Source organism: Protopterus annectens, chromosome 5.part0 (genome assembly GCF_019279795.1).
Source record: "Protopterus annectens isolate FY-2018-M chromosome 5.part0, PAN1.0, whole genome shotgun sequence".
Classification (NCBI taxonomy): Eukaryota; Metazoa; Chordata; order Ceratodontiformes; family Protopteridae; genus Protopterus; species Protopterus annectens.
In genome coordinates, this window is record NC_056735.1 from 1,179,169,047 (window position 1) to 1,179,192,505 (window position 23,459).

At 37.2% G+C, this 23,459-nt stretch overlaps 1 protein-coding gene across 18 annotated transcripts in view; it reads right to left on the reverse strand.

The window, feature by feature from the left end:
* KIF1A (kinesin family member 1A) overlaps positions 1-23,459 on the reverse strand; it is a 2,189,582-nt gene that overhangs the window by 223,413 nt on the left and 1,942,710 nt on the right. For all 18 annotated transcript variants that reach the window (XM_044071047.1, XM_044071036.1, XM_044071035.1 and 15 more), the window contains one exon: positions 9,436-9,550. In XM_044071047.1, coding sequence (XP_043926982.1) covers positions 9,436-9,550 — 115 coding nt within the window. The remainder of the gene's footprint in view (positions 1-9,435; positions 9,551-23,459) is intronic.

The window sequence follows — 23,459 nt, forward strand, 5'->3', positions numbered from 1 at the left end:
TTGCCAAATTCACTACAAATGCCAAACACTACCCATCACTGTACCATTTTTCACTCTCTGAACTGGCTAGAACTACTTCACTACCTCCCCTTCCTGCAACTAACAACTGCAGACAACATAATCTTTAAACCATCAGAGTGTCCTGCATTTAGGTTGATATTTAATTACTACCATCCAAGGAGGCCTCTTGGATAAGAGAATCATCACATTTTGCTGGTACAAAAAAACAAACTTGCCAGCCATCCAGCTTTTATATTCTTGTTTGGTAGCCAAAAATTGGAATGCCCTACTATTACCATTAGAACTACTCAAAACCCTGCCTCTTTTAAAACTTCTCTAAGAGACTACCTATCTTCTATCTGGAATTGCACCTGCACCTTCTCTCCACCTCTCAAAATCGAACTGCCTTTGTTTAATGTGGATATTGATGTTTAATATGTACTATGTATCAATATCAGGTGATAGTCCTGCACTCTACTGCCAGAGATATTTATGAAATGTTAATCTAATTACTTTTGTTACTCTCTGCTTTTGCCAATTGGTTATCTTACCAGTAATTCAGCCTATTGTTAAATATGTTACCTTTGTTGTATATACTCCTGAAATGTACTCATTCTATATGTATATATCTGTAGTTTATATTATTTGTGTAGCTTTTCTCCCGGGTCTCCACTGAAAATGGGCTTATAATGCTCAGTGAACTTCCCCAGTAAACAAATGCAAATAAATAAATAAATGAATGAATGAATGAATAAATAAATAATTCATTAATTCTAAGATATTTTTCTTGTTCTGTAGTGAAGGAAATAAAGTTGCATTAGGATTATTAGTACAATGGTTATAGACCTATCGCTTATTTCAGTACAAATCTTGATCTTGTAGCGTTAGCCTTCCCCCACTGCCTTAGGGTGGTGGCCACAATGGCACACTTGGTGGAAATGGCAACTGTTCTAACTCTTGGGCAAAAGGCTTACATGGCAGCTCCACATTTCATAAAGTCATTGTTATTGAAGACTAAAATGCCAATACTTGTCTGCAGTATGATTGTTTAAATATTACTTAACAACCCTTCTTTACAGACTGTTCAATGTCCACTACTTAACTATGCTTCATTAAATCCTACAGTAGATGAAGGAGCACCTCACAACTGTGTAGTTGCTGTTAACACTGTGCTTCCTTCTAGGTTAGACTTACAAGACATTTCATTGCAGAATCGAGATTTAATTCTTTTCATGAATGGCACCTGCGTTTGAAGAGCTGATGTTGAACTCACAGCAGCCTTTTCTGTTTGTACTCGAGACAGAATTTTGTTAATTGGAGAATTAAATGGAAATATGCCTGCTCAAGTAGCTGAACTTGTGGCCTTGAAGCACAACTTGAGCTTGAAGCCTGTAAGATTGGCGAAGATTAGTAAGTAACAATTTTCACAGATTCCTGTTATGCTTAAGTAGTAGCTCATGATTATGGACCACTTTGGAAAGAGAGAGGGTATTTGACTTCAGCAGGAACTGTTATTAAAAATGCAGTTTTTGTTAAGGATTTATTAAATGCCTTATTACTGCCAAAAGAAGTAGCTGTGGTTAAATGTGCTGCACATAAAAATGATGATTCCTTTATAAGTAAGGCAAATAGTTTTGCAGAAATGGTGGCAATACAGACTGCATTGTTTTATTGTGTTCAGGCTTTATTTTTTCAGTAAATAATAAAACTAACAATTTTAATTTACAGGAGTTGCTATCTTTTCAGAATCAGACAGAAGACTGAGACAATGAGGTAGATAAATGATGGCTGCAGCTGCACTCCGGAACTTTTGTGGCAATAGCCCCACAAAATTTCTTAACCCGTTTGGTCAAAGTTACCACTTACATTTTCATTTGGTCAAAAAACACTTTAATAAAACAGATTCCCATTGACTGGAATGGCCCTCATCTTTCAGAAGTCACTCAACATTTTGTAAATACTTAAGTAGTTTGCTTAGAGTACGTCTCTAAATCTGTACCTGCACCTTCTCAAACATTGAAAAATCCTTGAGGACCATTTTGTTCCCTTTCCCTATATTGGGACTTCATTGAACTTTCCCAAGTGTAGAAATTTAGATAAACGTTGGTTATTGTTGACACTTTTTCACAATGGGTAGAGGCATATCCTTGTATAAAGAATGATGCAAATACAGTAGTTAAAAGGTTGTTAACTGAACTGATTCCAAGTTTTGGGGTCTCTTACTGCATTTAATCAGATCAGGGCACTAACTTTACTAGTCAACTAATACAACAGATTTGCAAAACTCTGAATGTGTAATTGCAATTCCATTGTCCTTATAGACCACAAAACTCTGGGCCAGTGGAAAGAGCTAACTAAGCCATTAAGACCCAATTAGCTTAACTTTGTGAGGAGACTGGTCGTACATGACCAGAAGCTTTGCCCTTAGTTTTATTCAACAAAAATGGCACAGGATATCTTCTCATTGAAAAGAACCAGACACCAGGCAGGGTAAGGTTATAAGCACTTTCATTCCCTTTATTCACACTCAGTTCAAACGGAACCTCATCAGATACAAAACCTTACACACTTCCCCCCTTTTTTATATACAATTCAATTAATTAATCACAATCAAATAACTTAAATGAATTAATTAGTTAAGTGTGCTCTCAAGTTAAAAACACATTAATATGTTCTTTCTTTAAAAATATATAGCTATAATACATGAATAGTTCTATAAAAACACATATATAATAAACATTTCATCTGTTAAGAAAATATATTTATAAATAACAATGCATATATTAGATATTAACTTAATTGCTTCTATATTCAACCACTTATACCATTTTTGTCTAATCTCATCTGCCTTTAAATGAAGCAAGCTCCTTAGAGAAATCCTATCATTGATACCAGGAAAAACTGTGGCATTCAACAAAACCTGCCAGCATGTTAACCTATGTTCTAAAAAACAGGTCCAATTACCCCCCCTTCTCATGTCTACCTACATTTTCCAATACACAGAAGAGGATTTTTTTAAAATCCTTACAGTTTATGCTTTGTCTAAATAAGGCATTTGTTTTGTCTTGTCTCTTAATTGCAACTGCCACTGGTATCTAGTTCTTTTCAAGGAGAAGTTAACCTATGACATTTTTGTTGGATTATTTGCTTAGTTTTATTCAGTATGAGAAGTGCATTTAGTACCACTAAAGGATGCTCTCTGCATGAAATTCTTATGGGTAGACCCATGAGAATGCCAGCTAGACCCCTCCCAAAAAAATTGGAATTGCAAGACATTGATGAATCCATTTTCTTATACTGTAAAATCTTCTTTGTTTTGTTTTACAGAAATATCAAAAATCAATACTTGCAGCCTGGAAATTTTGTTTACATTAACGCTCATTCCCAAGACACTTAGCCTCAGATAAAAAGGACTCTACCTGGTTTTGCTCATAACTGCCATTACCATCCATTGTGAAGGCCTCCCCACCACGATTCATGTGTCGCTTGTCAAGAAGACTCTCCCTTATGACAAGTGCAACTGAGACTAAACTGACGTCATTCCATGTGAACCAGAAAAACCTATCACCAGCAGAACCAGATGAAAAAACAGGGACACCATTACATCTGGAACTGACAGCCAATAATGTTTCTCTACCCAGACCAAATCCATAACTGACTGTGCATTGTTTGCCATCTAGATTAAATCCTGAAGTGAATGCAGCTGAATTACCCAGTATACCAGATCAGAAAGTAAAATCATGTGACTCTGTTACTTCATCCTAGCCTGAAGTAAATTTTACTATTTTTCAACACCAACAGTGTTTTTTTCTTGCTTCTGAATCCAGAATCACTGACTCATCTTGCCTTTTGGACACACTGACATAAATAATGTGTCATCTAAAGAGATTTAATTTATGAAGTCATTTGCAGATGATGTTTTTGGATGGAGGTTATTTAGTGATTGATTTCACATAGGTTCATAGGATTACTCTAGGTTAATGACCATCAGGGTCTTTAAAAGCCTAGCTGTGCAACTCAACCTGGTTTTGTCCCCTAAGTTCCTTGGACACCTACACGATGAGGTATGTTAGTAAAGATGTAGCTAAGGGTTATGTGGAGTGGTGGTATGTTAGTTGAGGATTAATTTACTTATGGTTGACCTCTGTCTATCAAAGACATGACAGCTAGACTGGGAGTGAATTTGAGATTTCTCATCGAATTACAACATTTTCATTTTAATAGGGTCAGGGATGAACTCTTCTTTACGTAGATGGGGTGGTTATTTCATAGCGCAGGAATCCTTTGAGATGCATATCGGCCTCTCCACCATGTTCTCTTTATGTCGCAGGCAAAGATCAGGTCCTTCGATCTAGTGTGTCTGGTGCTGTTGGTTTTGCAGATGTGCAAGAGATCCATCAGAGCTGGATCTGAGGATGCTCTATATGCTAGGCATAGATCACTTCACAGTAACCTGTACAAGACTGAGTGCAGAGATAGGGCCTTAAGGTGATCCGTGTAGGGCTGGGTATTCATACCCTGGATTCTCCTGGTGAGGAACCTTTGAGGGAGTTCCAGCTGTTGAAAGTGTCTGGTTAGGTGCATGCCAAAGGGGGCAGTTTACTCAATGATGGGTCTGACAAGGGTTGAGTAGAGTGGTACTATAATTTCCTTGGACCTGGATGTCACACCCTTGCTTATGGGTTGGGTGACGTAAATTGATTTTCTTAACTATCTTGGCTATGTGTTAGTTGAAAGCCAGATCACTAACTGTGGGGTCAACATGGAATATAGCCAAACAATGTGACATCCATATTTACAGTTTCTTCAAAATCATCTCCGGCCACATGCTCATTTTCCTCTTGGACACTCATCAGGACAGCTACTGTGATTTTTTTTAACATCATTTTATTTTGTTTGCTTATACCATCTACAGCTCTGAGTACATCATCATTTACCACCATTGGAACTGTAAGTACTGAACCATTCCTTTCCTTAGTAAATATGCACGCATTGCTAAGAATGGAGACAGATGTTTGGTTAAAATCAAATTAAGAACATTTGAATGGCATCCTAGATTTAATACTTTTCCTGCTGCCTTGTACATTTAGGCACATACTCTCTATTACTGACTGTTGGGTTTGTGCCCACACACCTACTACACATGATGGGGGTATTCTATTGATTCCTATACCAGAGACAGATATAGAGCTTCATACGACATTCCATACCATTTTTCTCACTAAAAATTGAAAGTCTAAAAGCATTTCTACCCCCTTTACTGTAATACTGCCTTAACTATCAATGACTAGTAAAGAACATATTTACTATTGTAAAAATAGAACACTTTTTGTTGGAAACAGTGTTTGCAATTTCACTTGGAGAATTTATGATGGAGTTAGATGGCAAGATATGGAAGCATTGCATGAGTGCTACTATATTTGTGGAGATCAAGCTTATCCCTGGTTACCTACAAACTGGTCTGGGTGTTGTTATATAGGCTGTGTTATACCAGCTATACAGCATACAGCAACCTTTCCTGAAGGAAAAACTGGTAAAGTTTATTGCAAGAGAGACATTAAAGCCATTATGAATACAGCTGGAAAAATAGATGCCTCCTAGGTTTATCATTATACTGTTTTTGAAGGACTTGCTCACATGGATCTTGGTAATGGGGTCATTTCTGGAGCAGAAATTATATCTGCTTATGTGTCAGTCAAGTCCATGTGAGAGCTGAGAAAGCTAAGATTTTAGAAATTTTACGTAATTCCACCTTTGAATCCATTAATTTAATTATTCAAGAGATGACTGCTATGTATAGTGTGGTGCTACCAAACTGAATGTTACTTGATTTCACCCTCACTTCTAAAGGTGGTATGTGTGTGTCCATTAAAACAGAATGTTGCTCATTTATACCTGATAATACTGGTGCCATCTGTAGTCACCTAGAAATAATTCAAAAAGTGGCTGAGCTTTCACATGCCAAAGAAGCTGATAGTTCCCAGTGGACATGATTAACTAATTTTTTTCTCCGGATGGGGAGGAGATATTTTGAAATTCTTTATGCTCACAGCTATTATAATTTCATTATTAAGCCTTACTTTACTCCTGATAAAAAGTGTCAATCTACACATGCACCAAGTTAAATCAATGTTACTGACCACATTAGATAAAAATCATAGTACACTAGAAGATGAAAATAAACTATTTCAAGATTTTAGTAGAGTGAATAATATATATATATATATATATATATATATATATATATATATATATATGTATATGTGTATATATATATATATATATATATATATATATATATATATATATATATATATATATACATAAGGGAGGATGTGCAAAGAAACGTGGAAATGGAAAGTATGCAACTGAAAATTATTTACAGAATTCATATTTTGTTTTTATTCTATCTAGATGTAGGCATGTTTTTATTGCTAATTAGACTACATTTTTTGAACAAATGCATAAACATTGTTTGTGTCCAGCACAGAAGGAAGTTGCTTGTGAACAGTGTTTGACAGCAAGTGAAAAAGTGTCTACTCATCTGAGAACCTGTATCCATTGTCCTGTCATAAAAGAAATGTATGATTTGAGTGGTGTAAAGAAGATATGATTCTGCTATTCAAGGAGATGGGACCTTGATTTCTCCTGGGAGCATGCCTTGCTTTGCAATAAATGAGACTGGTATTCTCTGTTGAACTGTCATGCAATAATTATTTGGTACCTTAACACTGCCTTTTGGGGGTGGTAGTGGTGAGGAGGAATGCTGTGTATAAGTACGACAGCAGGGGCACTTGACATATATGACTGTGCTCATTTGTGCCTTCACTTTCATTCTAAGCTAACACCAGAAGGATGGACAGAACATGACTTATCTGTTTTTTTGGTGGGGGTAGGCAATATTTTCAGATAGGACTTATGTATCCTCACAAATATTTGTTCTGGTAGTTTATTGTGAGCTCCAATTTTGTCAGTTTTGAACATAAGCCTTGGATACAACATATTTCTTCATTGAAAGACAAATGACGGAATTTCTTTCCTTTCTTATAATTTTTGTTCTGGCCATCACTGGATCAAAAGGTTGGAAAAATATTTGAAAATGCACCTAAGAGCAGCTGCAACCCTTAGACCCCCCCCCCTTATGTCAATTATTTCCTGCATAGTTATTAGAGTGCAGTCTTGTCCTGTTAGGCTGTGTTGCAAGGAAAAATAAAGTTGAACAGTAACACTGAATCTCTTTCATTAGTCATAACATTTGCTTTGGACCTCACTGGATGAAAAAAACACTCTAAAATGCACCTCAAGCCATCTAGAAAGCCATGGCTTCTGTAAAAAGTTGAAGAGTAATGCAAAATGTGGGAAAAGGAAGAAAAAGTAATCACTATGGTGTGGGGAGGCCAAGACAGGGAGAGACACTGAGGGAACACATGGTGTGTTTGCGGGGGGATAAGCAATAGGCAGTGTTGGGTACCATGGAGCCCTTTGCCTACGGCACTATTACAACTAAGTACATTCATTCACACTGAGTTGTTGTAATGTACGAACATTACAACTAAATGCCAGTTACTGTGAACGTCACTCTGTGAAATGTGCTAATATGGCATGGTACACAGTCCTGTTGTAAAATAATAGCACTGTAATTACAGTTCTGTCTGTGTGCACTACTCAAAGTTTTTTAGCATGAAAAGGTTGCTTAGGAAGGTTGGCAGTGACAGGATGATACTTAAGTTAAAAGTGTCCGGTGGTCCCGCAGCCAGACACTTGCTAACACCAGCCTGGCTGAACTTCTAATTACACTATTAAAAATATCAGTATAAAGAAAGCAAATAGTAAGACACAATTTATTAAAAAAGAATTAAATGAGATTTGAAGAGGGCATATTTAAATCCATTTAGAAAAGCTGTAAAGAAAACAAGTTTAAATTACAGCATACAGGGTGGACTAAAATATACCTGCAGCAGTGAGGCCTCACATCAGAACACAATCAGACCCATCTTTGCAGTCAGCCTCTCCAGAACCAGGGCTGTTTGTGGCCATAATCTGTGCATGACACAGTCAGCAACAAAACCTGTGAGTCAGGAGCCCTATCCTTATAGAACCTGATGAAGTAAAACAAGTCTTTGCTTTCAGTGAGGGGAAAAAATGCATTTTGGCAGAGAAATCAAACTGAATCCCTGCATTCCAGGGTGACCATTCCACACTAAACACTGCACATTTTAAAAGTCAGATTAAAAAAGAGACAAAAAAAAATGGCATTATGTAGTCTAAAGGTAAAAACTGAAAAAAAGTTATTCAGACAAATAATGATCAATGCTGCTAATTTAAGAATAATGGAACATAAACATCTGAATATGCTGTTTTGGAATTTCAGCTGAATTCTGCCAACCTATCAGTTCCATATACACATAAAATATTTTGCGCCTGCTTGTCTGTTTATGCATCACAATTAAATTACAGACAGAACAGCTATTTTATGATACCTTAACAAATTATTTGCCAACATACGTACCTTTATTTTTCAGATTTTTTTAAGTTAAAAGATGTACCATGTTCTGTAAGATAATGATACTATGTAGAAACACACAATATTTGCTTAATGTCTGAAGGCAGTTAGCTATTGAATATGTACCTTACAAGACCCGAAGGAAGTTACAATAAACACACCATCATGCCTTACTGCATAGATAATGAGTGTTATGGTTTATTTTTAGAGCGATTTTTCTACTCTGCATTGGTATGTGGATAAATACATGGCCTTAAAGCAATTTGAAAAGTTCATTGTGACAACAGAATCATCCTTGTCACCTAATACTTCATGCTGGACCACGTGTACTAAAACATCTGTTTCCAGGTATCTGGCCTCATATCTTACTAGGGATTATGATTAAAAAAAAAAATGACAAGCTTGTAAGTGTAAGTATACTGCAACAATTTAACTTGTAGAAAAATCCCCAATAATGAATCTGTAGAGTTTTTTTTTTCCTAGTGATAACACTCATGGCTTCTGGCAGGTTGGCTATGCAATGAACAGCAATGTAGTTTCTCAACATCATAATAGATGGGTGAATTCATGGAAGTTCTAAATGAGCAAAAATGTTACTTCATATCTGTCATACCTTTATCAAGGAAATAGTTTCTGTTCAACGTTAGGTAGTCCTTTTCTAGTTCTGTTTATATATTTATAATCAGTGCCCCAAATATTCTTAATCAAGGCTATGTCCTATAGTTGTAACTCAGCCATGCATTTACTTTTATGAACAAGTACATATATTATTTATTTCTTTACTTTTAAATATACTAAGAGGGATTTTATAGCACATACAAGTTATTTTTTAATATTGATTCTGTCCATTCCAGGGGTAAGATACTTGACCCGATTCAGAAGCTAACAGGAAAAGCCACAAGTAAAAGCAGCATAACATAGTATTTCCTTACCTCCAGGTAAGCAGATAGTGTCATGTAGATTTTCTCTCCATAAGGTGTCACCCGGTTCAGTAACAGTGAATTATGCATGGAACTGTCCCATCCGGCTTCAAATTGGTAGAACGTCCTAGGGATTGTAAATCGGTGAAAGAAGAAATGTGTTACAGACAAAACACTAGCAATTTTAAACAGAATAAAAGTATTACTAAACTGATGTCTGGGTGAATCCAAGATGATAAAATAAGTTGCAGTGTGGTCAGTTCCCTAGTTTTGTTTGTTTGGTTTTGAGTCTGGTGTGTTCTTAACCATTACTGCAGTGTAAGAAACACCATTTCTAGTAAATCATTAAAAAATATCAATGCAGGTAAAAACATATTTTAACATGAACTGTAAAAACACACTGATTTGTGTTGGACTGTACTTATCCAGGCTCATTTCTCTAGAGATCAGCGTTGGACATATGCTCATCATTCATGACTGTAACACAAGTCAATACTGGTTTTAAGCATCAAAGATTAGGATGAGCAGGAAGGTTTATGAATGACAAATATAAATGTGTGTGTGTGTGTGTGTGTGTGTGTGTGTGTGTGTGCATGGGGGGGTGGAGATTAATTACGTGTACCAAAGAAATCTACCCACTTACTAGCCATATATATGTGTGCCCATGCATGGCAGGAATGGGAAGAAAAAATGGAAAATCTGTTCATGTGAGGACCAGTTGTTGAAAGCTGTGATGACCTCATATATGCTCTGCTTCTGTCACATGGTGACACATTCTGACATGCCATCACATATATTTTTCCAGATGATCAACATCCTAGAGAAATCAGTAGCCACCTACATCTGATCAGGTGTTGGTATGGAGGACAATCACAAGAAAGAATGAACAGTCCAAAGTAAATCACAAGGGCAGTCATTATTGCTCTCCTACAACTCCAGGGTTCATGCCTTGAGCCTGACTTTTAGTTGCCATCTGTGTGGTGCATATGTAATATTGACATGTCTGTGTGATTATCTTGGATACTTTGGTTTCTTCCACCTCCCAGAAACATGTTGGTTGGCTGGGTTCTCTAAACCGTCCGTGCATATATTTATTCATACCCTTGTGGTCTGCATTGTGAGTGAAAAAGGTTTGTATGGATCAGTTCACCCAGCTAGTTAAGAAATGACTGAATAAAAATAAATAATTAATACACAACACAAACTAAGATCAACTTATACATAAACATGGGAAATCATAAAGTAATACAATTACCAGCTGAATTTAGTCATGCTCCATCTACAGGCAATAGTGATTCTATTTTAGTTGAAATACTGTTATGCTGAGTCATCTACAAATACTCTGTTTGGCCCTTCAACTAACAACAGTGTTTCCCCTTCGGACATGAGATAACTATAAGGTTCTATAATGGGTCATCTGGGGAGCCCTACTGTTTGTCAGTGGATAGCTGATTGGCAATCAGAACTTTGAAATTAAAAGTCTGTCGGTGCCCTAACTAGAATCAGAAGATGGGTGTCATATTTTCCTGACTTTCTTCCTATTCTCCAAGTTCCCGTGATTTCTGAGTTGGTATATATGCAGTTTTGGGAGTGGGGGAGCTTGCCCTCATGTTGGTGGGGGTTATATGGGGACTTACCCTCTGCAAAACAGAATTTGTTTTTGTTTTTAGTGACCTTGCAAAGTTTTAGATGTTTTAGGACTGAATAGTCTTGTGTTGATTAAATGTGATGTGATGTCACTCAATGCATTGCTGTTCAATGTATATATATGCTACCACATGCAGAACTCATAAGAAGGAAAGATTTATGGTGCCATTCTTATGCAGGAGATGTACAGGTTAACCTTTTCTTCTTCCAGGAGCACATGCCATACCTGTCAATATCCAGAGCAAAAAATCAGGAACGTAGGATTAAAACTAGGGTATCTAGTTAGCATACATGATGCATATTCTTGGACAAGGTAGACAGAGTTATTGAAGCAAGTGGAACACAGTTATGTTACACTTATATTGTAGCATTGTATACATAAATTTACAACAGCGTAACTGCCACAAGCCAACAACAAAACCTTTCCCTTACAAGGCAGAGAGCAAAAATTACACTGAAATGTTTTACATCAAGCATGTTCCATATAAAAAAGTGCTTTCCATCAAAAATGTACCTGGTACCGTAACCTTACTGGCAAGATGCAACGCATCTGTCACAACATTACAAGTGAATCAGAAACAGGTCATCTGCTACGTAACAGTTTAGTGGCACTTGAAAACTCCACTTTGAAACTCCAAAAATATTTTATTGTGACTTAGTTTATGTAAAACAAGTAAGGTAACTTAAAAAAACAGAAAGCAAAAATCACACTGCACTACCAGAAAATGCTCTATACCAAAATGCAACTCCTTTCTATAAAAATGATATGGTAACTAACTATATTAGTAAAACACACTGCAAACAATTAAGGGCTGCTTAAATACTCTTCAGTGGTATTTAAAGGAAATCACCACCTTGACACTCCAATAATATGTTGTTTTCATTTAATCTTCATTACAACACAAAGCAAAACGTCAACCAAGGGTTCAACTTCCCAATGTATCCTACAACATAGCTGTAAACACCATCTCTAAGAGTCAAGAACATCATTATTAAATACTAGTTACAATGACCAGGACTAAATATTTCTGATGTTCCCCTTTAGTATCAGCGTCATTGTTAAATACTAGTTACACTGACAAGGACTAAATATCTTTGATGTTCCCCTTTAGAATCAGAGTGTGACTACTCCTGGAGCCAAACTTCAAAAGAAATGGAGGGGGAGTGCTCATTGTGACTTATCACCTGATGTGTTTGGAGATGCAAGGTCAGTGGGAGAAGTAACACTCTTGTATCAAGGAAGACCTGCTCCTCTGATTATGCAATGTAATGGGGCAGATCTTCTTTTCCCTTTTTGCCCTTTTTACCTACCTAAAACACAGCAGAGATTAACAATAGGGCTGTATGTCCTGTGATCCGTGCAGTGGTTTGTTTGTTTGTTTGTTTGTGGGTGGGGGGGGGAGACATTAGCGTATCTCAGAGCTATAGCATTAAACAATGGACTTCACAGGAGGGAGACAGCACACAGAAGCAGCTACCTTTACCTCTGTTGTTGGAGGGTGACAGTCATGACTCAATGCTAGATTTGCATATACTACATGACCTGACAGGGTAAATGTATGGCATGGGATAGTAGGAACACGTATACTTTATGAGATCCAGAATGGGAGAGTGTATAGGAGATGGAAAGGAAAGAGTGTACTCTATGAAGAACAGTGGTGTAGAAAAGAGAAAAACATACTTAGGTCATGGAAACCAAAGTACAACATCAAACACAAAAAGATGTGTGTATGTTTTATAAAACATTTTCTCTTGCATACGTATAATGCAACCTGTCCCAAAGTGACTATATAACACCATGTTGCATTCTGATTAACTTTGATTGCAGCAATGATGTTTTAGTGGCACCACTGTTATACCATGTGAAGGGGATGGTGGGGACTTACAAAAAGCAAGTAAGTGTGGATCAGGTAAGAAGAGATTCACTTGTTTGAGGATCCTATTGTGGCATAGGAGCACATTTTTTCATCTGCATACACTGTGCAGTAAAGGGTGGTAGCTGTTTTTTAAAATGGTAGCTACGGTACTAGGAACTGTACCTTCAGGACAACGTCTTCTCAATTGCGTATGTTCTTTTACAATTAGGACACAAAGGTAAACTAACAATGGCTCTTTCCCTCGTGCAGGTTACAAGTAGTAGATAGTCACACCTCCACTCATCTTAAATGTTTGAGCAACTTTACTTCCCTCAATCTGTTATTCATAGCCTCATAGTTATTTACTTAGCTTACAGGCCATGGAGACCAATGAGAAGATCGGCCACATCACTCAGTGCTGATGGAAGCCTTACCAAGTTCCCTATTATGTAGCATATTCTAGATGAAGATTTGTGATTACCCATCCAGTCATCCAGACTGGATTTAAAAGTACCTCATTTATATGTAAGGGCAGATTATTTGACAGAAGGGGACTGTGCTGGGTTAAGTACCTGCCATGCCTTTTGGTGCTATTGATATGGAAGTTTGGGTTTAGGTCTCTAAAGTGGGTGTTTGCATGATAGCATCTGACTCCATCCCTGGCCTTCATTTAAGAATGCCTCTGCTAATTCCCATTTCCTCCTCAAAAGAAGCAGAGTTGGCTGCTGGATCCAAACTTTCCTAACTGAACCAGGAACTACTACTCTAACTCATTTTAGTAAAGCTGCAGTCTTGCTCCTTTTCATTACATTAATGGGGCTGGTCATGTTCAGAATTTTTTTAAAGACATTCAATATCTTAATTCTTAAATCTGAATTCTTGTGCTCAACCTTTTCATGAACTCAGCAAGTGACAGCCCAACTCTGCAACTGGCAATGCTTGTCTGAACAGGTCACGTGTCTTCAGATATGGCTTTAAAGGTACAGTCTCATTCAGGGATATTGGTCTGAATGAGACTGTACCTTTAAAAACCACATATGAAGTCACATGACTGGTTCAAATCACTTTGGCAGTTACTTTGTTTCAAGTTTAAGTAGCATGTTTGTGTTGTCTTTTATGGTCTGATGAAGCATCCTTTGAAATGTGAAAGCGCTTACCTACTTGTACAATTAAAGTTTTATTTGTTTTTTAAGCCGTGCTCTTCAATTTCTCTGCATGTTTTTTACCTTTGATTGTTTTTGCTGCCTTGGAAGAATCTGTATACCTGCACTTGATGATTTCTTCATACAAAATTTCTAATCCCAAGACAACATTCTACAATATAAGAATCCCCTTAAAGACATGTACATCTCAATCAGTTTTCACCATATTCCTGCCTCAGACAGGTCAATGGAATGGTAATATGGTCAACAGGATGCTTCCTTATTATAGCAGCCCCAACGACAGCGGCCTTGGTGATATGTGGAAGAGGGATCCACCATATATTCAGAATGTTGGCAAAATCCATCACAAAATAAACAAATGAACATGTGTTACTTTTCTAAAATGCGTTTTAGTGACGCTAAATGTTTTTGCCTGTCATTGTTCACTTTTAAAATGGAGGCAGCATTATGGTTTGATATGCATGCAACTAAATAAAAAAGGAAACATGGCTATAGCTTGAAAGACCAACAGTAAATTATTTTAGACTGGTGCAGGACAGACATAAGGCGTGTGGTACTAGATTAAGTTTTAACTGTCATTTACACCAAAGGTAGACCAAGTATGCATTTTGGTTTTGGTTAATTTGTGCTGTCGGGCCATACCTTTCAACTGTCACTGATTTTGACTCTAATTTTATCTATGTTCATCTTCATCCCTTCTAAAGCTAGGCAGTGAATTACACTTAATATATAATGACAGTAATTACTGCTATAGACTTATTTTGCTTCAGAAACTGGTTATTAACTCACATCCTCTTACTTTGTCAATGTGTCAAGTTAATAGTAAGTACTTCCTTAAGGCTGATATCGCCATGGCCACTGTAATAAGGAAGTACCATCAACAGATATACTTTTATCAAAGAAGTTCTGTATCTGACATTGATAAAAGGTAGGCCAAAATGGGACTGCTAAGTCATGAAGACGGGATCCAGTTCCTTACTGAATGCCAAAAGGCAACAAGGTAGCTAAATTTGCAACTCGCTCAAGTCTCTGAACTAAAACTCTAAATTGGTTAGAACTATCCCACCAACTTAACTATACTCAACTTCCCTTAAAACACAGAATTATATTTAATCCCACTTCCTGCCCACCTTCAAGTACAATTCTTTACCAGTATCTCCCAAGTTGCCACCTCCAATCTTCTGACAAAAATATACTCGACAATTCTAAGCCTTACAAAAATTGTGGTCAAAGTCTGTACTCACACTACATAGCAGAAGTCTTGAATATAATTCCTGCATCAGTCAGGGCAATACATAACTTTTATCTATTTAAGCTGCAACTAAAAGAATTCCTTTCTGCCTCATTGCTGCTCTCCTGGCTAAAAATTCAGCTCATTTTCCTTTAATAGCTCTACACATCAAATATCTCCTTTTCCTTCTTTTTATTTCTCTTAACACCTTTACTGAATCATCACTTGTGACATAGGCAATGTATTTTTATATCAAAGTAATCAAACCATATTAAAAAGTTCACATTCACAGACATTATACATCACATATAGTTTTATATGTCTTATAATGTAGGCAACATTTCATAAATGATTCGATTCCTGCCATCTTTTAAACCTCATTCATCTTCCAAAACATTTTTCTGCATGTATTGTTACCGCAGTTGCCATTCATTTCAATGTGATTTATTCCTGCGCTTTTCTAAAAATCCCACTTCCTGTTCTTTTTTCTCTGTTACAATATTCACTACTTCAAGTGTACTTGGTTTAGATTTTTATTTTGATTTTCTAGCAATTGCTATAGACAGTCATCAGAATTAAACTTAACAAGCTCTTACTATGTCTAAGTAATTCAGATCATTTGTCCCTGCTGAAAAAAAATATTTCCTTAATTACACTCATTTGGTCGTCCAATATTTATGATAGAGTACTCTGTAGGGAACTTTTAAAGTCTGTCACTCATTATACTCCCAAAATATATGTTCCCAGTTACCTCTTTCTTCCCCATCACACCCTCAACATTTGTCATCTACCTGAGGAAAAATTCTTTGGAGTCTGCTTGGGGTATAAACATATCTATGCAAACACTTCCAGGCAAAAATCCTAAATCTTCTACATTTTGTAGCATGTTTGAGGGCTGCACATATGTCCTAACATTGTTTCTTTGTGAACTGCATATGTAATCTCTATTCCAGTCTTTTTTGACATTTTCTGATTGATTCCTGTAGTTATTGTGCAATATTTTATATGCCCTGACAATTATCTCATTTTTAACAGCAGCTTTTCTTATAGATTCAACTAACATCTCAACGTGTACAGGTCTTTCATTTAGATCTCCCTTACTTGTAATCTTGTTTTTACTCACTTTTTCTCCTGCCTCCCATATCTACTCCACTTATTAGCTCTACTACTTTTTCTCACTGTCCCCACTCTTCCGCTCCTCCTCCTTATTCAGTGTTTGAATTCTTTTTTCTCTGACATTTGCTTTATGAGTGAGTGCTAAACTCTTGTATTTATAATATGTCAATGCATTTCAATGCTACATGATATTGTATTTATCTTGTTTTAATAATGGTATATATGTATTATTCTGTATGTTATATGTGTATTAATATTTGCATTAATCTATGTATTTACTGTATATTGTAATATGATATAAATTTTAGGTCTATATTACGTGATCGAATGGTCATATATTTGAACACATAATAGTCGACCCATAATAATCGAACAGCCACGTTGTCGAATGGAAAATAAAAAAAGAAAAACTCACCCAAACAAACCATTTAAATGCTCTATGCAGGGGGCAAGCCCCCCTGCATCCCCCACAACCCCACTACTTAAATATACCAACTCCGAGATCGCACTACAGTACAGACAATGGAAAGCTTCCATTTCCACCCTGTATGGAGATCTCCATCGAACCGTTCGACATTGTAGCAGTTCGATTATTATGGGTTGACTACTACGTGTTTGAATATTTGACCATGCAATCACGTAATATAGACCCATCAATTTTCACCTATGTGTATATATTTTTTGTTCTTTTATTTGGGAGATTTCTTCCCAGACCTCCTCTGAAAACAGATAAAATTATCCAGTCAGACAAACAAATATCAATAAATACATAAGTAAAGAGATGAACGTTCAGATTATGCCAGTCTGGAAAAGTATGCCGCACCACGTGTCTAAGATCACCTTGGGTACTCCTTTTCATAAGACTAAGGCTTGTTAACATTCGATCAGACAGCTCTAGAGACCATGACTTTGTGGGAATTTTAAGTCCCTCATCATACTGAGGAGATTCTGGACATGGAAGTGACTGTGCAGCTGAAACCTCTAATAGGAACTGAAGTAGTGGAAACAAAATCTGCCTGGGTAAACAGTGCACTGTCCAAATAACTTGGGGACCTTCTTACTGTGTAATTTGGAGACGTTTCTACATGATTGTTATGGGTGAAATAGTACAACTGAGCTTCCTGTTCCACAAAAAGGTCAGTGCCTTCAGCTAAATAAGTCCATGATGTGATTTTTTTGTGAGGGGCAGAGAAAAAAAAATGAAGGATAATCCTGCAGTCTTTCCAAGATGCTGGCTTGGTGATACTTTTCTGCAAAAATATACATTGTGGAATAGAAAGGAGAAGTGAAATGTGTTGATTTGGGATCTGCATGGATAACAGAACTGAGTTTGATTTAGGGGTACTTTTCTGTGCTGTTCTCATGTTCCAGGAACTGGATGACTCAAGCAGTCTGTGAAAATGGCCTTCTGTGCACTGATACAGAAGAACCATTCCCTGTGACTGTTGTCAGTGGTTGTATACCCATCACAGAGGTTGTTGACTGGAAGAAAATCAAATTAGGCTACAATAGTGGCAACAAATTTAGAAACACTGTGTTGGTTTGAAGATTTGCAGGTTAGGTTGAAGCTGACAGACAGGGGTCTCTGTCATAGGTTCACAGGCGAATACTAGGCTAACTGCATTGAAGGGCTATTTTAAGCCTAGCCAATAACTTGAGGCCACAATTATACCTTGTGTCTATAAGGTGAAGACCTTAACCATTTTGTCAAACCCACCTCCAATCCATAAATATCTGGGATGCAAACACTGCAGCAGGTCAGACAGGACCTTGAACATTTCATTTCCATAGACAGTGAAGTTAAAACATTTTATATCAGCTCTCATTGCCCGCTTCCCACGTTTGCTCAACTTCATGTGGAGAAAATGTAGAACATCTCAGATGGAGAATGTTCTCACAAAGGGTACAAAGTATTTACAATTTATCTCTCAATCACACACTTGCCAAATCTCAAGGGAACTGTAAACAACACCCTCCCCAAAACTAGCACCTCTTATATAATAACTGGTGGATACAACTGTAAAGAAACTCTTACACCCAGTGAATTAGCCTATTTGATTCTTCCTGACTCAGACTTTAGATCTCTGAACTATTTTCTTCTGTTTGATGTTCACTCATTTTAGAATTAATTAGCATAAAGGTAACTGTTACATTTTTATCAGATCACCAAATTGTAAGGTTGAATTTAGCAACTCTCCCAGTCACACAACAACTATGAGATTTAATGAATGGACTGGGCCTAATAACACAAGGAGGACTATGATTACTGCTACTTACAGTGGTATATCCTTTCATTACATTCAACAATGTCCCTCCCTCCACAAGAAATTCTGAAATTGGAAATAATATTAAAAATTTCAAATAACAGGACTGTAAAATGAGGGAAACAGCAAAGTGTGATACATTAAAACTGCTCACATTTTAAAAACAGAACATTTTGAAATAGGAATAAAGGGAAATGTGCAAAACATTGTCAAATGTTCAGAAAGAAAGCAACTCTTCTTAATGAAAAGAACAAATTTAGGCTTCTCCAAGTTTACAGAATGGTCATTGTGTTGTATTTCAGCATACAATGAAAGGTAGTTAATATTCAAAAATCTGCATGGACAGATCAGTCAATGTGCCCATTGAAATTAAGCACTCCACATGGGAAAACATCTGGTTGAGTCATTTTCTCCACACTGCTAAGCAGAGAATCTAATTCTTAAAAAAAACTTTCCCACACCACAATACGGTACTAAACGGCTCTGTGGGGAAGAATAATACATCATGTTAAAAAAAATAAAAACTCACACCCTCAATGTCCAGAGTGCCCCTACAAGTAGCTCCATGGACATATAGAGTCTGCACAAAAGGCATCTCAGCAGACTCTTTGGAACATTAACAAAAATGGAGACATAGACATGCACAAAAGACATGACAACCCCCCCCCCAAAAAAAAAAAAAACAAAACAAAAAAAAAAAAAACAGAAGAAACAGCAATATGCAGGCATTTGTACATAAAGGCATAATGGACACACATTACATATCTTAGATCCAGACTACCAGAAGCAGCCAGAGAAACACTAAAGTCTATTTGCATTTTTTTTTCTTAAATTAATGTCATTGTATAATAAAAACAATCCACTCCTGTGTGTGGGTAACAGGAGTTACCCATACATATGATTTACCCATGGTTGGCTTTGTTTAATCACTCGGACTTCACCTTCATGAAAGAATCATGCCCACAGTGGGTACATTCTGCATTACCACACCCAGCCGTGGATTACTGTTAAACTGTCTTGGCTGTTATATGGACTAACAGTTCTATACGTCAGCCATTTATTTAAAAACAGGCATTAGCCAAAGCTTCTGCCCTCACATTTTATTCTTTTTGACCACTAGTTCTCTTGAAGCTCACATCCATAATGTTCACAGTAAGGAATGTAAGCAACATGAGGACATCTCTGAGTTAAAATTTGCCGATTTATAAATTAAATATATTCCTGTCAACAATTAAATATACAATTGCAACTGTCAAATAAACATGGGCTACAAATACAATACCTGTCCTGCTCCTCTTGAAAAGGATTGCAGAATTAATCACAGATATATCCTTTTCCTTTCTAGCAGTAGCCATATCTAGTCTTAAGAGTTAGATAGCTGGTAAGTGCAACTGAAGTAGATCAGGTAACAGCAGAAAGGCTCAAATACATGCCTTTTGTGGGGTAGATTAAGGACCGCCATGACACATGAAACAAACCCCATTTTGGTTAGCTTAGAAGCAGCAGAAATGCAATTTCTAAGAATACACTATGTTACATTCTCTGGTAAGAACCCCATGATGCCCAGATCTGCTTTGTTAACTCAGAAAAAACTTTGTATGGTGTAGTAAGATCTCTTGCATTGTCAAAGAAAAATTACTGAACAAATCTGGCACTGCTCTCAAAGGCCTCTGTTTCACATTACTTTGTGTTTTATGTATGTATATACGCACATATCTATGTATCTATATCTATAAATATCTATAGATATAAATATATATATAGACAGATATAGATATATATCTTCCCACTTCAAGAGCTTTTCAGCAATGGCAGTGACTGTTTATTTAAAGGTAGTACCAGCTCATCATACTAAGCCACGGTGGTGCAGCGGTAGCATGGCGCCTCGCAGCAAGAGGTTCTCCCATTTGATTCTTGGCTGGAGCGCCTTCTGTGTGGAGTCTGCATGTCCTCCCCACGGTCTTGTGGCGTTCGAAAGACATGCGTGAATGGGCGTGCCTTCATTGAAGGTTGGGCATCAGGCTAGCACCTTGGCATCATAAAAATCAACTGCCAATCATTAGCGGACCGGCGTTCCGCTGTGGCGACCCCTAACCGGGAAAAGCCGAAAGAAGAACAACAAGTACCAGTTCATCATACTGAAGAGACACTTCCATCTTCTGGTCTTGCTCATTTACCACTAAAAAAACTATGCACTCAAAGCCAGTCTCTTCAACCTTGAAGCCTAACAATTCAAAGAGGAAGCACAAGACACCTTTTTGAAGGTAGTAAGTACTGGATATATGAAGGAACTTTCTGCTTTAAAGATATGCAGTCTTCCTTAGGTAATGCCTTTGTGTCCTTTAAGCAGATCCTGTATACATTATTTTTTACCCTAAAATTCTGGGGGTTTTTTTTCCATAAAAATGGAGCGTATCCTCCACGTGTGTCACTTCATTTCTGGTTTTGTGGATTTCAGAGTAATTACCACTGCAAATGACTAGTGTAAAGAGTTACTTTTAGCTGTCACATGATCAAAATGTTAATCTTAACGAATTAGAAATAGGCAATCACTCTGTCTGTCTGTCTCTGTCTTCCCCCCTCTTCTGAGTTTTCAGCAGTGTAAGAAAAAAAGCCCTATCTCTTACAGCAAGCTTGTCCAACCAGTTATCCTCTGGGCCACAGTCTTTCCCACGAAAAGCATTTTATCTGGCGTGAAATACAAGAGGCTTGACCAACAGATCTATGCATTTCAGTGCATTGATTGGGTGTGGTTACAAATGTGCTCCATACCTCTCAACCTCTCAGTGCCAGAAATATGGACAAAGCCCTACAAAATGAGGGGACTAAGGCCCATAAAATAGGGATAGATTTTAAATATTGAGCTTATAAAATTAAAAAGTTCCTAGAATAACAGGGTTTGTGTTAACATGCATTTTCTGAAGTTCAGAAACTCAAACATATGTCATTATTTAGTGACATCAATCCTCAGATTACCTTAGCGATTTGCCAGAAAATCACAAATGTTTTGAGGAATAGACCAAAAATAAGAGGTAAAAATCTGGGTATTCTGTGAAAATCTGGACATTTGAGAAGTACTCTTTCCCCGTTTGCAAATGTATGAAGGGTGCTGGAAGTTTAAATCATTACCAACTGAGACTTGTAGTTTTTTGGTTTAAAGGAGAGTGGTTTAAATAGAAGTTGGCCGTGAAAACAACTGCAATCCTCAAAAAGCTAATCATTGCACCAGCAGAGATCTTCAAAACATTTTGGCATTTTAAGTGGACATAATGATGTGGCTTATGGATTCATTTTTTTTGGAGATGAGGTCCACAAGTTAAGCGATGAGTTTGGAAAGAGGTACTGCTGTAGGCCATGTGCAGCAACAGTTTAAATACCCCAACAGCGCAAGCAAAGCAATTCATAGAGCATGCAATTGTGGTAAGTCACTTAAATGCAATTTTTGTTACTGAAGGTGCGTTTGTTTTTTTGCAGGCATTAATGGGAACAACACTTGTTCATTTTCTTTTGGGTAGGCATGCTGCAAACACTGGTACATTTGGATTGTTGCCATCTGAATTACCCTTGAAAGGCATAATGAGACTACATTTTGATAGGTTCAAATTTGTCACAAACTCTTTGCTAACTGCATTTTGAAGTGTTATGGATGCGATGTGATCAGTAATGTTTTGGCCCTCTAGTTCCACATTTGGTTATAAAGCATCCCTTCTCACTTTAATTAACTAATTTGATACATGACTAAGGAGAAGGGGAGTCAAATGCCTGAAATTCCAATCTGCTTGTGTTTCTGTCTGGGATGTTGCTGTTAGAGAGAGGAAGGGAGTGCTCATACCAGCCTCATCTGTAAAACACATGCAAAGTGAAGGAGGAAAGGGAAGCTTTTGCTGCCTGCAAAATGCTGGACCTGTTGCCTTCTTCAATTGAATTGTACTGGAATAGTAAGAATACTGTCTGATTTGACTGGTTTTAATCTGAAACTGATGATTATCATGCTGGCCTTAGAGTTACTGTATTTAGTATACATGGATGATTGTTATTAATGCTGTTCTCCTCAGAACTACCGCGTTTAGTATGTAGGGTTGTGAGAGGACACAATGCTCCATGTCAGAGGTATAGGAGGGCATGGATCTTTCCTGTAAAAACAATAAGGAGTTTTTGTGCTGGTTTGTTCCTTTGCACATTGGGGAGGGCTACTCCCCTAAGTCCGCACATAAAAATGTATTAACTTAGAGACTGAGCTATTGAGGAGTTGGGAGAATACTTGCTTTTATGTTAAAAATAAGTAATGTAATGTTTTAAGTTTCTGAGGAATCCAGTGTTAGTAGCAGCTCCCCTAAAACCTCTAGTATTGTGTGCCTAGTTATAGCAGTCCCTATTATTATACATATGCGATTAAAATAAACCCAAACCCTTGGAAACACGGCTGGGACAAAGTGAGATTTCAAGCCACTAAAAGCACTAAATATCACAGAAATATTTTTAAGCACTTTCGTTCTTTACTTTGAGAACTTCATCAGAAAATCTTTTTGGTGCCCAAGGGTTTGGTGTTTATTTTGTTTGTACCCTTTGGTTCTTCTTTCATTTTAGCATATGGGATTGAGTCACAGCTTTATTTTTCCTTGCTTCTTGATCAAGTAATTTAAGGTGTGTCTTTGAGAGAGGCATACAACTTTGTTTTTGATAGTGGTCATGTGGCCCCCGAAACCTCTGGTATGTGGTCCCCAAGAGGAAAGGTTGAGCAGCTTGGAGTCTTACAACA